The sequence below is a fragment of the Ischnura elegans genome, chromosome X, assembly GCF_921293095.1.
Source record: "Ischnura elegans chromosome X, ioIscEleg1.1, whole genome shotgun sequence".
Classification (NCBI taxonomy): Eukaryota; Metazoa; Arthropoda; class Insecta; order Odonata; family Coenagrionidae; genus Ischnura; species Ischnura elegans.
In genome coordinates this window covers 112,934,497-112,953,036 of record NC_060259.1, presented here as the reverse complement: position 1 = coordinate 112,953,036, position 18,540 = coordinate 112,934,497, and the positions used below count along the sequence as shown (strand labels likewise).

General features: G+C 37.0%; 1 protein-coding gene across 2 annotated transcripts in view; it reads right to left on the bottom strand.

Annotated features, from left to right (window-relative positions):
• Window positions 1–18,540, bottom strand: part of LOC124171911 (5-aminolevulinate synthase, erythroid-specific, mitochondrial) — a 40,658-nt gene that overhangs the window by 11,310 nt on the left and 10,808 nt on the right. For both annotated transcript variants that reach the window (XM_046551324.1, XM_046551325.1), the window contains 3 exons: window positions 15,748–15,958; window positions 12,605–12,789; window positions 12,171–12,515 (listed from right to left, as the gene is read on the bottom strand). In XM_046551324.1, coding sequence (XP_046407280.1) covers window positions 12,171–12,515; window positions 12,605–12,789; window positions 15,748–15,958 — 741 coding nt within the window. The remainder of the gene's footprint in view (window positions 1–12,170; window positions 12,516–12,604; window positions 12,790–15,747; window positions 15,959–18,540) is intronic.

Below are 18,540 nucleotides of genomic sequence, written 5' to 3'. Positions count from 1 at the left end.
TGCTCATGTTTTTTTAGTATTTTTTCCAGCTGATGCCAGGAAAAATGCTTCCTCTAGTAGCTGTGTCTGGTGGATGCTAATGAAAGATATCTCTCCACTCACACTCTGATTTGTGTGTTCTCATAGAGATTGTGGGTTCTGTGAGCTGAATTCTTTCCTCTGTGGTTCATTATCATCTGCTTTTCTACCTCATCATTTCCTATCCCTTTCATCTTGCCAATGATAGTGAAGACGGGGACCATCCACACATTGCCACCAAGTGCTTCTCAGAACCTTGAAGACCTGCCACCATCTCCTATCTCATTTACAATGTTTGAAGCTTAGAGTTGGGGTTTTTTCACGCCTACATTTGCTTTAGTGGTTTTATTATTTTTTTCTCCCTTGGGTCCATTCCATATCTACTATCCATTTAGTAGGCCATGGCTTCTGGCTCTCATGACAAGCAAGTGCTCTCGAAGAAAAGAGTGCAAAATGTTTACATGCCCCTACAGAGGTTTCAACTGGATACTCCCTTGATATCAGTTCCAAAGAGGAAATGCCTTCTCATTTTTCTGTGTATTTTCAAGAAAATAATTGGGAAGAGATAGGCAGTGCTGACCCTCCTCTACCTTTTGCGACTGATTTAGTTGGAAAACAAATATTGCCTTTTCCATGCACAGATAATCCCTTGACATATTTTGAGTTTTTCAATCCTGGAATAGTTGCAATTATAGTGACTGAGACATTTTCTTGCTCATGAGAAGGGAAAAATTATGAAACAAAAAAATCGCACATTAAGAAGTGGGAACCCACAACTGAATGTGCGATTTTTTTGCCCACCCTTGGGGAAATGAGGGTATTTATAGACTTACTCATGTTGATGAGAATAGTTCAGAAACCTAACCTTAGGATGTATTTTAGCAGAAAACATGTATCAGAAATTCAATTTTGTCCCGATGTAATGATTGAAGAAAGGTTTTCATTGCTCACCAAACTTCTCTGTTTTGTAGATAACACCAACAAGAAAGTTCTAAAAATGGATCTTAAACTGGATAAAATTTTGAAAATTTCTGAATATTTGAAGCTTTTGCATTAATTTAATTAATTTTGCTATGTTTTGGAAATTTTTCAGCTGAAGCTGAAGAAGAGAAGAAAATCATAACAAAGTATCATGGACAGAATTAAGATAAGTGCAAAGGTGGGCCCACGGATAGCGATAGGGAATGTATGCGATTGACCAGAGGGCATTTTGTTGAACAAAATCTATAACCTGAAACAATTAAGGTTGGGAGAAGAAAGTGTATAGAACAGACAAAAAAACAGAAAGAGAAAAGAGACAAAACACAGATGTAAAAACTGCTGAGGAACTGCTTAGATTCCCTGTCTCGAGCAAAACTACAGACAGGTTAACTACTAACCACCACATAAAGGAAGTAGGCAAAGGTAAATGGCGCTAAACATTGTTAAAACACATATACAATCATAAAAATAAAACAATTTTTAATGGAATATAATGTTTTGGAAATTTTTCAGGAGCATTAATGATCCTAAAAATATTTTACTCAATGTCTGCACAGAATCTTCAATACTTCTGAATTAAGGCACCCTGGGTGATTTAAATAACAACGATTAAGGCACCACATAGCAATGCAATAGCACACATGCTCGAGAGGTATATGTCTAAGGCTTTGTAGTTTAAAAAATTGATGCAATTAACAAATTCTGAGTGTATTTCTGTGCCCTTACAACTTTGCATGCCCTTACTCAGAGCCTATGCACACAGGCAATACATAACATCTAAAGTTTAAGTAGCAAAAAGGATATCAGTTACCCGAATTTGTTATGTTGTTGTAAAGAATGAGAAAACCCGGATATTGTTTTTGATGAGAGGTTTTGTATTTGGAATCCAATTGAATGCTTTGTTCTAAAAATACCAAAAAACTTCAAGAGGTAGTAGCTAAAAACTTTTTAGTGACTGAGGCACACTTGTGATACCATTTGCATGAATTGGCTTCCTTCCTAGTCAAGTTCTTTATTAGTTTTTCAATTTTATGAGTCCTCAAGATTTACTGTTTGATACCATGGTCAGTGACAGTATGTACTATGGGGGAAAAAGTCATCATCATCATTAGTCAACAATCCTAAGATTGGTTTGACGCAGCTCTCCATTTCTCTCTCCTATCCGCTAATCTCTTCATAGTTACATATTTATTCTCTTTTACATCCTTTATAACCTGTCCTATATAACTCATTCAGCGCCGTCCCTTGCCCTTTTTCCCTTCCACTAGTCCTTCAACGATTGTCTTCATCACACCATCGTGCCTCAAAATGTGGTCAACTAAGTTGTCCCTTCTTCTGCATAAGGTTTTTAGAGGTTTCTCTTTTCTGCCACTATTCTTAGCACTTCCTCGTTACTCACACGGTCAATCCATTTTATCTTCATCATTCTTGGGTAGCACCACATTTCGAATGCTTCCACTCTTGACTTCTCTGCTGCTGTCAACGTCCAAGCCTCGCTTCCATAGAGAAACATACTCCATATGTAGCATCTGATGAATTGTTTCCTTACTTTTATGCTGGTATTTTCAGCTGTAAGAAGATTCTTCTTTGTGTAGAAAGCCCTCTTCGCCTGCGCTATTCTACTGTGTATTTCTTTCTTGCTCTGTCCATCGCTGGTAATTCGGCTTCCCAGGTAAGAGAACTCGTTCACCTCTTCAAGCTTATGCTGTCCTAGGTTGATGTTTGTTTTAGCCTCCTCTCTTTTGCTGCAAACTAATATCTTAGTCTTCTTTTTGTTGATTTTCAGCTGATATCTGGCCATTGTCCTTTCCATGTTTGTCAACGTCTTCTTCAAATCCTTCTCTGTCTCGGCTATGACTGCTATGTCGTCAGCAAATCGCAGCATGCTAATTTTTTCTCCATGGATATTGACACCCGAAGCTTTCTCCTTGATTTCATTGATGGCTTTCTGTAGGTAAACATTAAAAATTAAGGGGGAAAGCGCACAACCTTGTCTCACCCCTTTGCTATGATAAATGCTATGAAAGTCGGTTTGTTTTTCTCCAATCTCTTCTCTATGAGCATCCTAAGTGCCAAAATTGCTTCCCTTGTGCCCCTGCTTTTCCTAAATCCGAATTGGTCCTCATCCAGGAATAATTCTTCTGCTCTTCGTTCTATTCTCCTGTAAATGATTCTTGTCAGAATCTTCGACACATGTGTCTTCAGGCTTATGGTCCTAAATTCTTCGCACTTCTCAGCTCTCTTCTTTTTGGGTATGGGAATGATGATGTTCTTCTCGAAGTCACTAGGTAAATCTCCTTTTGAGTACATATTGCAGATAGTTTTATACAGTTGAGTTAGGACATTTTCTCCTGCATTTTTTATTAGCTCTGCTGGAATGTCATCTATTCCTGGGGCCTTATTCTTTTGCAGGTCTCTTATTGCAGTGTCAAATTCTGATCTTAAGATGCTTGCTCCAATGTCATCCTTTTCAACTTCACTTTCCTCTTCGATAACTTTTGAGCTAAGCTTGCTTCCGTTGTATGATTCCTTCCTCCAGGTATTCCTTCCATCTCTCGGCTTTGTCTACGCTTTCAATTAGAATGTTTCCATTCTTGTCCCTTATGGTATTACATTTTGTGTTTCGTTCCTTGAAATGGTTCCTCACAATTCTATAGGCCGCTTCCACTTTCCCTTGTACGAGGTTATTTTGTACGCCCTCACATATGTTCCTCGTCCACGCTTCTCTGGCTTTCCTCGCTTTGTGGCAAATCTCGTTCTTTATTCTCTTGTAGCAAGCCTATCCCAACAAAATTTGTGCCACCACTATCGCTCCGCGGGATAGTGGGTTTCCTTTCCAGTGGGTTGTTATTCTTTGGTCAGTGAGGGTAATTCAAACAAGGCAAACCATTTCCTATCTTCATCGTCCAAATACGCGACCTAATACTGAGTCTCCCACAACCCAGAGCATGACTCGCGATGAACTCCGTAGAATTGAGGCGCATTTGATGGCATCATGTGCGCACATTGGGAACGCTCCTCTGAATATTCCTTTGCCTATCTCAGCAAAACGGCAAAAATCACAACGGACCACAGCAAGCTTTCTCTTAAGGTAAAAAAGAGAGTAAGCGAGAAAATTTGATGGGCCACGTATTTGAATGCAGTTGATATTGAAGGAGAAGAAGTAGTTAAGTTTTAGCTTTTCCGGAAGGACTGATGAGCACATTGCCAGAACGCGATTTTCTTTCGATCGAGAAGGATATGTTTCTATCTTGATTTAAGATTCCTTTGTCACCAGGTGAAAGGGGGAAAAGTAGTCAGCTTGTTGGAGGCCGGCTTAGCACTAGCAGAAACATAGCGAAGGATGAATAAAAATTGAAATACCGTATACTACCCGCAGAAACGCAACAGGGAGGGTAATGAGATATTGAAAAATCGAAGAAGACCTCCACTTGAGAAGTGACCGATTAGGACCTAGGTGTACAACCGGAGATGTTGATGCTGACATATAATACATCAAAGTGCTACTGAGATTTCTAATTTAATAAAAGGAGAGATATTGTCCCAAATGCAGTGTGAATTCATTGGAGTATATTTTTCGTTCTTCATTTTTTGTCCACATTAATTTAGATATTTTCTTTGACCCTTAAATATTGTCTAAAGTAATTTGATGGCAAAATGTCATGCATTGTTTTAATTTTACAAAATTGGTTTTCAAATAAATTGAAAAAGTAAGGTATCAAACTGCATAAAATAAGTTTTTTTGGCAAGCCTTAGGAAAAAATAAAACGTTAGTTTTGTTTTACGATTTATGGAATTTAACTCGAAAATTGCGTGTCATCAATTAAATTTGTAGCAATCATGAGCATATCATCGAGGCAATTTTCAGTCGCAATTGACGCACTGAAACCTTTTAAAGTGATAATTGTTTAGGTATCACTGGTAACGTAGATTTTGTTCTAGAGACGTTGTTGAGTGATCGAAGACGTATTTTTTGCGCTGATTCCGAATCTGTGATTAGATTCTTTCAATCGCATCTAGGTAGTTTCTTTGGGACAGCTTAATGTATATTTTTCCTTTTACGAAAGTAGTTATTTAATCCATTTATATATCATGATAGCATGAGTTACAACGAAGTCAAAACACACAGTAAAATATCCAGACAACTTTGAATCTGCAATACTACCGTTCCCTCACTCCGAAAATTTACAAGTGCCGGAACCAATGCAGCATGTTAATCTTAGCGAAGATTCAGTAAGTAATCAAGAACGTGATGAGGAAGGATTCAGAAACTCCGATGACCCAAATTTTGGACCAAGTACATCTGATGGACGTCATTTTATAAGTCAAGAGGATTAAAATGATCTAGTTCACGATTTAAATTTTATCCAAAAAGCAGGGTGAAATCTTAAGACCACGATTAAAGGGTTGGAAAATTGCTGGATCCAAACAATACGAAACTTTTGATGTCTCGATCTTGCCATGACGAATTTGATTTGATTTCTTCTCCAGAAAACCATTTGCTTTTTGGAATGATGTTTTCTCTCTTGTGGATACTCTTTATTTTGAATTCAACACAGATAATTAGTGTTTGTTCCTTTATTCCTTCTAGGTTATTTTAAAGGCTAATCTCTTAAACAATGGCAATGAGCTCCCATTAATACTGTTAACTCATGAAACTGAAATGAAAGAATTTCACGAGAATATGCAGTTACTTTTAGAAAAAAAAATCACTACCAAAAATATAAATGGAAAACTTGTGGCCACTTAAAAGTAATTGCAATTTTACTAGGCTTACAGCTTGGCTATACGAAATGTTGTTGCTTTGTCTGCGAATGGGAGATCAGAGACAGCAAAAATTATTACTTGAAAAAAAATTGTCCGGAACGTAAAGAACTCGTTCCTGGACCCAAAAATGTCCTTGTTCAGCATTAAAGTCAATCCAAAAAATATTCTTTTTCACCTCTGCATATTAAATAAGGACTTTTTAAAATTTTGTGGAATCCATGGACAAAAATGGTGCTGGTTTTAATTATTTGAAACAAAAAGTCCTTCAATTAAGGGAGGCAAAGATCAAAGAAGGAATTTGTATTAGGCCACAAATTAGGGAAGCGCTGAAGGATTCGGAATTTCAACAGCAATTGAGGCAAACGGAAAGAAGCGAGTGGAACGTATTCAGAAATGTATCTGAACATTTTTTACGAAATATTATGGCTGAAAATTATCACGATATGGTGACTTATCTAATTAAATCATACCAAAAAATGGGCTGCAATATGAATTTTAAAAAATGTATCTTCTCGACTCACACCTTGCCTTTTTCCACCAAACCTCAGCGCTGTTAGCGATGAACACAGTGAGCGATTCGAACAAGATATTTTAAATTTGGAAAAATAGCACCAAGGAAATTTCAGGAACATGTTATCAGATTACTGATGGACACTAAACAGGGACTTACCAGATGCTAAATATACGAGAAAATCCTATTAAAGTACCTATTTTTTCACATTTTTCAAATCACAATGCATTTACTTAAATATCCTTGAACCCTATTTAATTCGGTTTTCCTAAAGAAACTAGACCTCATAGAAGACATCTGAGCCAAGATTTTGAATCAGGACGAAAAGCACCTCTAGGATCACCCAACAACATCTCTAGGACAGAAAAAAAGTTTTTTGTTGGCCAGTGTATTTAGAGTAATTCCTTATACTCAAAATCGCTCCTTGCCATTGCTGCCTTGCAGATTATACCTAGCGAATATTTATCCCGTAAATTTTCAGAGACGAGAAAAAGAGGAAATGGAGATGGTGAATTTTATTACGAGTGCCAGAGTAGGTGCGAAGATGGAACGGAAAGTAGGGTTAGAGGGAGATAGCGGGTAAAAGGAAGGTACAATTCCTAAGAATATCGAATGCGCCAACATTCTAGAGAGGAGTAGGAAATACGTTCGAGCATCGGTTCAAGGCAGGCAAATTCACCGTCACGACCTTGGTTGCTGAAAAAAGACCGTATTTGAATTTACCTCGTCTTAATCCAAGGATTATATATCGTTAGAAAGGGAATCCATTCTCCTCAAAGCGATGGTGGCGGCACAAACTCTGTTGGGACACTTTTATCCCCCATAGTACAGTGGCGGAAAAAATTAACGCAAAGCTTGTTGGCGTCTGAGAGCGGCCAGTTCAGGAACTACTTGTCTTCCAAAAGTTTGCCCTCGTAAGACTCTCATACAACCGGAAGATTTAAAAGAAAAATATCCCTTATACAGGGGAAATAATCATGCCCGTCGCATTATGACAAGGCGCAAAAGATCCAGCTACTTATTCTTCGCCATATTCTCCGAAGTATGCTTTGCCCTCGACTCACCTACAATGGAATCTACTCTCGTCTGGACATCCGTGGACAGAGCTGATATATTGGGCATTGAGACTGCCTTAGAACCCAATCGTTCCGGTGGTGTAGTGGGTAAAGTATCATACTACGAATCAGAGGTCCCACGGTTCAAGTCCTAGTGACAGATGACTTGATGCTGCACACACACACACACACACACATACACACACTTTAAACATTTTTCTGATCTTAAAACTTCGCAATGCCTGGCTATTGAATTCTTATGCGCTTATTTATCTGTTGAAATTCAACTACTATATTGCATAATCATTTGGACAGTTTGACTGTGGAAGGAGTTTTGACTACCATTTCCGCGTTGTCCAGCCCCACTTCAAGGGACTTAACCCATTAGCTGCATGTGCGATGTGTCACGGCCTACGCTTCTTCTCTCCTTCAAGGGAAAACTCCTGTAGAGTTCCTCACAGCTGAATGAAAACACTTTTTTGAGCCACCTCCAAGAAATCAGTTGTCTGTTTTCAGTTCAGTATTGCAATGCTTTGCTCAATATCCTACGCCCAATAATAGTTTCCCAAGGATTATATTGGAACAGCTTGTAACATACTGCAATTGAAAAGAAATGCGAAGGCGCATTGATTTAGGTAACGCAATATATTATGGGCATTTTAAGGTTCGATAATTTCTTTCATGTAGTTATCCGAAGAAATTGATTAATTTGGTCAGTAAACGATTTCTTTCATAGTGAAATGAGAGGAGAAAATATAGTTTTTTGAACTTCATAAAGTCTTTAATACTTGATTTTTAATCACAAAGCTGATCCATATTAACGCATATTTGATTAACAACATCAATTAAAAATTAGATCTTTATTAAAGTAGATGTATCTGAACTAAGCGCTAAATGTGTTTCAATTTTATAAAGTGACGTAAAATGAGAATCAGAAAATTATTATAATTTTCACTCATTGAAAAGTTATTTAGGAAACTGGAAAGATTACGGAAATTTGAATGGGTGGAAAGGAACTGAATGGAATTCGACTCTATTTTTCAGTTAATAGAAGGGAATGAATTTTATCTAGAATTTGTTTCCGTTGTAATCGAATTATTATAAATATTTTCCTAGCTACAAGTTGATACATCTCATGGACTGATATATTTTTCCTTGTGAATTTCTCGTTCAGGCATAATCAATCAATTGATTCTCGAATTTATTTCTTCTAATTCTAGTGAATATTACTTTCAAATCCGATCTTTGATGCTAGCTTTCTTTATCAATTCCTGCATAATTCTCCTCTTCTCTGAAACACACATGCTGTACCTTGCAGTCATTTACCTGTCTACTCCGTTTTTGTGTTCGAATAGTTTTCCGCAAAATATTTAATGTCCACAATTAAACTCATTTACTTTCCTTTTGTTACGTAGACTGCTTCAGAAGTCCATCTTTGATGCACATTTCAATTATTCAACAATCATGGGAGTAAATCCTTCATAAGAAAGTGAAAAGAAAATGTCTGTTGCATATGAGGTAAATTTTTTGTAAGCATTATGTGGCTTACTGGAAATATATTTTTTGCCAAGACAATGGGAAAATTCGACCACACACTATAATTCACGGGATGGTAAAAAAACTCTATCGCTCCTCTTCAATGAATAGAGAATACTGAAAATTCGGCCATAAAATGAAGATGTCGCAATGAATGGTAATTCGTGTAATTACAAGAATACAATTTCTTCATTGATAGGTAAAGGTGATGAGAAAATATTTTTATTTTTTAAAAAGTTAGTTTGTAAATTAACATAAATGTCTTACAACCGCATTTCTGATGCGAAATTACCTCGAATAATTGATTGTGAGATTTATTCTATTCCTTAACCTATGCTGAGTGCTTAAAGTAATCAAAAGTTAGAAGAAGGGATTAAATAAATAGCGGAAAACGCGAACAGTCAAATATTTCCATGAATTCGAAATAACATTAGTTCAATAATAATGATGAAATAATTTTTAAATGTATGCGTAATGCTCATTTTGTTTTAAACTTTAAAGGTAAGTCTAACCTCTGTCAACTTGATCATTCGCTCAATGTTTCTGATGAAATACATATGCAGACACCCAAAATTTCCCGATTGATAAATACCGAGTTTGGGCGGCTCGATGTTCTGCTTTCGCTCAGCTCTGCAGAACTTCCGAGGAATTTTCCCTTGAAATCAGGGAGGAGTAGTAGGCCGTGGCACATTGCACATACAGCTTATGTTATGGGCCTTGAAGCGGGGCTGGACGACGTGGAAATGGTAGTCAAAATTCACTGTACATAGTCAACTGCCCAAACAGTTATGCAATATAGTAGTTGAATTTCAACAAATAAATAAGCGTGTAAGAATTCAATAGCCATGCAATTTCCTACAGACCTTGTGATAGGCATTGCGACGTTTTAAGATCAGAAAAAAATGTTTAAAGTGTGTGTGTGTGTGTGCAGCAACAAGTCATCCGTCATTGGGACCTGATCCGTGGAACCTCTGATTCGAAGCATGATTCTTTACCCACTACACCACCAAAACGATTGGGTTCTAAGGCAGTCTCAATGCCCAAGATGTCGGCTGTATCCACGATGTCCCGACGAGAGTAGATTCCATTGTAGGTGAGTCGAGGGCGAAGCATGCTTCGGAGAATATGGCAAAGAATTTGTAGTTGAATCTTTTGCGCCTTGTCATAATGCTACGGGCATGATTTTTTCCCCGGTATAAGGGATATATTGCTTTTAAAACTCCCGGTTGTATGAGAGCATTACGAAGGCAAAATTTTGGGAGACAAGTAGTTCCTGAACTGGCCGCTCTCAGATGCCAACGAGCTTTGCGTTAATTTTTTCCGCCACTGTACATAGACTGCCCAGTCAATACAACAACTGTGGCCACAATGTGGCCGAATTGTGGTTTACCTGTGGCAACTATGGCTATGGCTAGCCACAGCTTGCCATATTAAGGCCAGACTGTGGTTGCCATGCGGCAAGCCATAGTTTGGCTAGCAAAGCATGCATAACTATGGCCACACCGTGGATTGTCTCAGGAAGGCCATAGATTAGCAAACCAAACATTTTTAAACGTAAGTGTATTACGGTTGCTATTGATTTAGATTAGTTGGTAAGTTATTAAAATGGAAGTTGGTTGATTCAATTGACATAAATAAAGTGTATTATCCACACTTAAGTTACATTATGGCAGGCCACACCTTGGCCATACTATGGCCGGGGGTCCAAAACCATTATGGGGCCACAATGGCAACCACTATATGGCCACAGTACGGCCACACTGTGGCCACAATTGTTGTGTTGACTGGGTGGTTATTTTACAGATGCTATATTCCTCATTCAATGCCATAATGTTACTAAATACATATAACCATATTTACTTCGAAAAATTATTCTTGGAATAGGTAAAATATAATTTTACAGTACTGAGGGGTATTAAAAAATAACTAATTAAGTAAATGCCTGTCTAGGTAAAAATAAGCTTTAACATAGGAAAAAAATTTTTCTTATTCGATATTTAAAAATTTCCATCAGGAAAAAATATTTTTATCTAGCCAGCTAAATTTAACATGAATAAAAAATAGTGGGCATAAGAAATTGACATTAAATAGTGGATACTCCGGAAATTGGAATACTGGTTTTTACATTCATGTACAGTCTAAACATTTAGATTTTCCAAAAAAAAAAATAGTGATAGTGGTGCAGCAAGAAAGCTCAAAATGTTCTGGTAGCATTTAACCTTTTCCCTAATATACACTTACATATACGTGTGGACGTTTCCTGACCCGGGAGACGATGGCTGTATATTTACGTGTGAGATTTTCCTGGCCAGGATAACGAAAGCCGTATATATATACGTTTTCTAGCTCTCCTCCTTTTAGGGCGGTCGCGGGTTTACGTCGTCTTTGTCTCGGGACCCAACCCTATGGGGTTTAGGATTTACCCTCGGAATACGGGAGCAGGTATAACCCCTCTTAGCGGTTAGGGACAGTGGTCGTACAATTATTTATCCAGTCAGTTTTCGAAATAAATATTTGTTCATTTCTCATAAAAAATAAACTAAGAATTGAATTATTTGTCTTTTGAGCAGCATTTACAATTTTTAAACGAAATATACGATAAATATTAACTCATATCTCGAGTTATGTAAAAACATCAACATGGAAAATGTTGCTGCATTAAATGCGTTAATATTGACCTTGGAACTTCGTTTAAAATTTGACAATGCTCAGAAAAAAATGAGGAATTCAATTCAAAGTCTGCAATTTACGTAGCAACGATTATCCATTTGCTAAATAAATATAAGCAATACATAAGTTGACTACGAACCAATGCCGCAGGAATGGTCGTAAACCCGGAAATGAGGGAGCACAACTACTCTCGGAGTCCGAGGTAATGCAAAGTCCCGGTGGGGAGGGGTCGAAAAAGGTTCCGCGAAACCCTTCTTAACGAATGTCCGCCAAAAATGCTCCGTACCACGAGAAAGAAGAGTCTCTTGGGGCTCAGTACAGCAGTCATGCTAAGACGAAAACTCCACCGTCTCGAAAGGGTTAGTATAGATCTGCACACTTGAGACAAAGGATATCGTCTTTCCTCAGGGCAAACTTAGTTTCAAAAAATGAAAGTGCTGCAAAGAGAATGCTCTTTCAAATGCTATAAATGTAAGTAAAGTATGAGACCTGCAGAATGATGTCTGCCTTGGTGTGATTCCAAAAGGATTCCATAAATTAAGGTTCAACTGTGATTCATTCATTTTCAGTTAATGGCAAGCTTTATGTTTTCCTACATCAGCTAATCACAAGAGGACTATTAGCGTACTAACCCAATGTCCCTGATATTATATCCATTTCTTGCAGCAACCCTTCACGTTCCCCAATGCCAGCACCATCTTCTCCATACAGGCCTACAGCATGGACTTCATCAACAAATGTCAAGGCACCATGCTTGTGAGCTATGCTGCACAACTCCTCCAGAGGACACACAGCCCCAGTCATTGAATGTACCGTCTCAAAAGCAACTATTTTTGGCACACTGTTGTCAACTTTCTTCAGGAGTTCACTTAAGTGAGCAGGGTCGTTGTGACGGAAGATGAACTTAGGTGCTCTACTGTTTCTAATTCCTTGAATCATGGATGCATGATTACCAGAATCTGAGAATATATGACACCCTGAAAGAAATAGGTCCACCCATAATCTTTTGTCAAAAAACCACAAAATGGCAGAAATTAAAAGGCATGTACTGAAAGTTTATACCCACCAGGTATCGCTTTCGCCAGGGTGAAGAGTGTTGAATCATTAGCAACAAAGCAAGATGTGAACAAAAGTGCAGCATCCTTGTGGTGTAAACTGGCCAACTCTTTCTCCAGTTTTTCATGAAACACTGAATTTCCAGATATGTTTCTTGTTCCGCCAGCCCCCGCTCCATAAGTTTCCAGGGCTTGACTTCAGTTGCAATGAAATATATAATATAATGATAATGAAAATATAATAATGAAATATAAAAGCATCAAATGCCACTTAGTTTATTAGTATGACACATTCAATCAATTTTAAAAGCCTCAGAGAAAAAACTATTGTCTAGTTTTGATATAATAACTGCATCTGCTTAACCCATTTACGGCCAACGTTGCGAAAACGCAACATTATTGAGAAATGCAAAAAAAATGTTTCAATTGAATTTTATTCATGTAGAATTCGCTTTTTTCGATAAAAATAAGTTTAAACAGATTTTTAGTGATATTATTATGACATTTAATAAGTATTTCGATATTTATAAAAACACTCAAAATGTGTCAATTTTCGAGTCTCCTGTTAAGCAAGATAAATAATTTTTCCTAAGAGTAACTTTACCCTTTATTAAGTTTTTTATTTGTCCACCTGGACGTAGAAATTTCAATTAATAGATAATAAAGCTTATATTTCGTCAGGGAGTCAACATTAAGCGAAAATCAGATCCAGAAAATAATGTTGCGTTTTCGCAACGATGGCAGAATCCGGTATCTATAGGCAGTTATGCAACCCGCATTACCACATATTTCCGTCTCGTAGGAATATGCCGTTTTTACTGTCAGATAGAATCCTACGCCTTTTTATGCCTCGTATTTGACAGATATCGTCATATTTGGTAATTTAAATTCTTAGATATTATATTTCAAATGAGATGCTGCATTATTTTACCTAAATCCAATATAAAATAGAGATGCATTAAGGCTTGAAAGAAATGAGTCAAAGAGAATATTTTTGCAAAAGATAACGTATTTTCCAGTTTTTAATTGACATTTTTATCACAAAAAATTGAATTACAACAAATAATTGCTATTTATGAATCACATGAAATCATTTTGGGTGCAATGGAACACAAAACTTTGTACATTCAATCCGAATAAGTCCTTCCTTACTTCACGATTCAGCGATATCACCGACTTCCACAACAGGATATTGGGTGAATGAAGGCGATAAGGCATAGATTTGATTCGGAAATGATTGAACCAAAACATATTTTGATAAATAAAAAATAATCTACACTTTTCAGACAATTCCTGTCGGGACGAAAATGACAGATTTCTTAATTATGACCTCAATTTGACGACTTGAATTAAAAATTATTACAATTCGGAATATTTGCGCATAAATTTTGAAATAATGAGCAAATGGTACCTTACTGTGGTCACTACAGTGCATAAATGTTCTTTTAAAACAAGCCTTTTAGATTTTGCTTTTAACTTTGGTGCTTCTGTTATTCAGACGGTTTTAGGGTTCAACCAGGCGATAGAAAATTTCTTCCATCGAAATTTAGGCTTGGAAGCAAGTGTTATTCTGGAATTTCTCAAGGTTATCCCTGATTCCTCGAATCATCGTATGTCTTTCGATAACTTCTTTTCATTTTGAAGACTATTTATTGTTTTGAAAGAAAAAGGATTATTTGTCACTGGAGCCATCCGTGAAAATTATAACGGAGGAGTGCCTGATAGAATATAATAAAACCATCGACGTGAAACCGAGAGGAACATGAAAACAAACATTTGATAAAGCCGAAGGTCTTAGTACTGTTCGATGGAATGATAACTAGATTGTCCCTGTAGAAAGCAATACAAGTTTTTCGCTTCCATAGGGCACAGAGAAAAGTTTCAGCAGGAAAAAGAAAATACTATTTCACATACTATTCCATGTTAATAAAAGAAAATACTATTCGTGTTATTGGGGAGTATGGTAAATACATGGGAGGTGTGGACCTACTTGATAATGCAAATGCAAATTACCGCACTAGAATTCAGGGGAAAAACGGTCCTAGCTTATCAACTTACTGGACAGCATTTGCACTAACACCAGGAGATTTTACAGATTACTGTACAATTGGCTGTTCACTGGTAGACTTCAAATCGTATCTAGCAGGGACGCATCTAAAAAGTGAAGTGAATCAGTCAGTAGATGACGTACCCCTATACAATTCACGTCCATAAACATAGAAAAAGTTAGGTCATTTAATTCATCGCGGATTCGTGAAGCATAAAAGGACGAATTTGGCCACAAAAAAATTCAGTAGTTGCCCAAACAGTGCAAAAGCCAAACCATGCATGAATGTACGAAATTTTATGTTCCATTGCACCCAAAATGCTTAAGTATTTCATAACTAGCCATTCATTGTTGTGATTCAATCTGCAATGATAAAATTGAAGTCAATGAAAAAATGTGAAATGCATGCTCTTTTTTAGAAAATTTTCGCTTTGACTTATTTCTTTCAAACCGTAAAGCATGTCTATTTTATAGTGGATTTAGGTCAAATAACAACTACATCTCATTGGAAACATAATATCTAAGGATTTTATTTATCCAATATGACGATATTTGTCATATACGTGGCATAAAAAGGTATAGGATTATATCCGACAGTATAAACAGCATATTCCTATGAGACGGCAATATAATGTAATGCGGGTTGCATACCTGCATACAGATATCGGATTCGGCCAACGTTGCGAAAACGCAACTTTTTTTTTTACCATAAGCAAATTTTTTTGAAGGCCCATATTTTCAATTTACCTTATTTAGCATGTTATTAGGCAAATTGAAGAGAAAAAATTATATATTTTCAAGTATTTCTTTACTCGGCCGGTAATGGGTTAAAGTTAAATTGATGTAAAGCCAAAATGATGTTAAATGTATTTCCAGGCATGTCATTTTTCACAAATTTTCCTGGACCCCCCTGGGGTGGGGGAAGGGTCACCCCCCAAGCCACCCATCTCCATCCAAAGCATATTCTTTCTTACACCACTGCTTGCAAGACAGATATAAATATATGCAAAACTTGCAAGTATAAATGAACTTTACAATAATGAACACAGACATGAGATTTAACTAATTCCTAGGGCATGCAGCTCATGTTCCATCACTCAATCCTACCTCACTGCCTCTTTAACTTTTCGATGACAAGACATCCCCAAGTAATCATTAGAACACCACACAGTGATTGGTCTTTTTCCCCAACTGTACTCTAAGGCTGCAGGAAAGTTATTGGCAAGCCTGTTGACTTTCTTGAACACCCTATACGAGTGATCCCTCTTTTTCTTGCTTATTTGTTCATGGAAGAAGTTGTCGTAGTCAAAGGTATCATCTGCAAAAATAGAGTCCACAAAATATTTGAGAAATTTTGATGCTATCAGACAATCTGAAAGGAAGTTACAAAGATCACCTTCAATATAAACTACACCACGAAAATTCGTAGGTTAAAAATGCATTTCTAAAAGCAGAGAGTACACACAGAAATCATGAAAACTACACACTCAAATACATAAAATCCAACACAGGAGAGTCCTTGAAATTACAGAAGCATGCTTTGTATTTCCCCCCAGTATTAGTAATAATATGAAGAATGAAAAGGTTATTTGTCACAAGCACAACTATATATCAATTACATTTTACAATTTATCGTAATTTAAAAGAAGGGAACTTAAACTTCACAGAAAGACATTACCAAGAGCATTTGCAAGACCTATTCAACATGCTTTACATACTACAAATTTCAAATGGGATGTTACACCTTGTTATCTCAAAATACCTATCCATAGTTCATGATGTATCTAATTTATTAAAATTTTTGTCCTCCATTTTGCACTCTGCACTTTAGGAAAGGTATTACTTTTGTAAACAGCTCTTTAAATTTCATACTTCAACGAATTCCTTAAGCCATATTTGGTCCATTTAGACAGCACATCCTCAACCTCAATATTGGGAAAGGAGCCTGTGATGGAAGGCTCTCAAAATGCATTCTGATGTCTTTAGAAGAGGCTCCGCGGCTTTCTTTGGACAGTCTTGAAATGTCTTATACATAGGGGAATAATAATAATACATAGACATAGATTTCTGTGAAATTTGATATGTAGCAAAAGGCTGAGACCACATGAGACAGAATTCAAAGCAGTTAAAATGAATTACATAATATATTGTTGTCTGACAGTGAAACAGGAGAGAATGAATGATCAATGGGAATTTGGGAAAAGTGATTTGGGGGCGGGAGATTCAAAAGACATATTTCTGGAAACTAAGGTAGATATATAACTTGTGGGCATGAGCTATTTTCATAATTTCATAGCACAGTGAAACCACTCTCAATGACCACCCCTATCAAGCAACCACTCTTCTCAACAATCACTATTTTATGGAACCAATTGCATTTCCCAATAGGTTCATGGTAAGTAATACTCAAATTCAAAGACCACCCCCCACTCCAACCAACAACCACCACTTTGAAGGAAATTCACCCTGTTCCTCAAATAATAGGCTACAATAAACGACTTAAGAGCACTTTAAGCTGACATCATTTCTGAGAGTCAAGAGCATGAGGGGTGCAAAAACTTGAAAAAATTCCACCTTTACCTTCAATGGTCATATGAATCACCTGTACAGATGCTTGGCTGTGACAATTATCTCCCTCCATCAATCACTAAGCTGTACATACATGATATATTCTAAGGGCTTAATCAGAAGGTATGGATATGATTATAACTTTTAAGTACCCTTGCTCAACTAACTTAGCTCACTTAATAGGGTGGTTTCCTTCATCAAAGAAAACGAAAGGCATTGATTGCGATTCGTTACCCACCATTAATTAGTGTATTCATAATATACAAATTATTTGGTTTTAGAAATCCCAGTTTAGACGAATGGCAGTGGTCAATTTTTATCCTCATCTGAAAAAGGCCAGATTGGCGCCCATGCGATGCCACTCCATGTGACGTCACAGGGACCTAGTTTCTATACGAGTAGATAGGAGTTTTACATCGTCTGAGACTACCAATGCATGCATGAGGCACAGAGCTCAGGGAAACATCTCTTAATAATCACACATTAAGATTACCTAAGTTCGGAAAGTTTCCTTCGTTTGATAGGGGAATAATAATCCTTATTTAAGCCAAGCACTACCAGCTAGCAGGGCACTCTGCTACCTGCTAGCAGCCTGAATCACAGCAGCGCACATATCCTCGCCCCAAGGTCACCTCACGCGGCAGCAGTGGGAACCAGAAATACGTCGTGCGGGCTTTTCCCAGCATTCATACTTAGCCGTCGCATTTTCACGTGCTTGAAATTTTTAACTTTTCATTTAATCGCGAAAAATAGATATCGTAATTTAAAAATCTAAATGCGCGAAATAAGTACTCCAGGAGTAATAATCTTTTGATTTAGGCAATAAAAAAAATAATAGGAAACCACCCTATTGTGATTGGCTGAATACCATTTTGCAGTCTGACAGCCAGTCATTTTCTCAGCAGTTCAGCAGCTTTTAACTGTGGTACTAAGCATTGATCAACATGGCAAATGTCAACTCTGTGTCAAAGATGTTAAAGAGAACATGCCTTATTGCTAGTTTAGAGGAAGGGTTCAAATTAGCACACCTGAAAAAAGGCTAGTAGTTAAAATAAAAGGTAAGGGCACTTTTCCATAATTTTAATGTGTTCAATACGTTTTGGCTTACTTTGCCAACAACTGGTAAAAAAGACCACAGTGCATAAGACCATCACATTTTTACAGCATAAATGAGATGGTCTTATATATTGTGATGTCTTGTGCCATAAGATGGCTCTGTGAGCTAAAATGAGTCTTACCCAATAAGATAATTGTGGGAAAGGGCAACAACCTTTTATTTCATTATATCAAAATTCCATTACATCACGCCTGAGTCAGTTGAATTTATTAGAA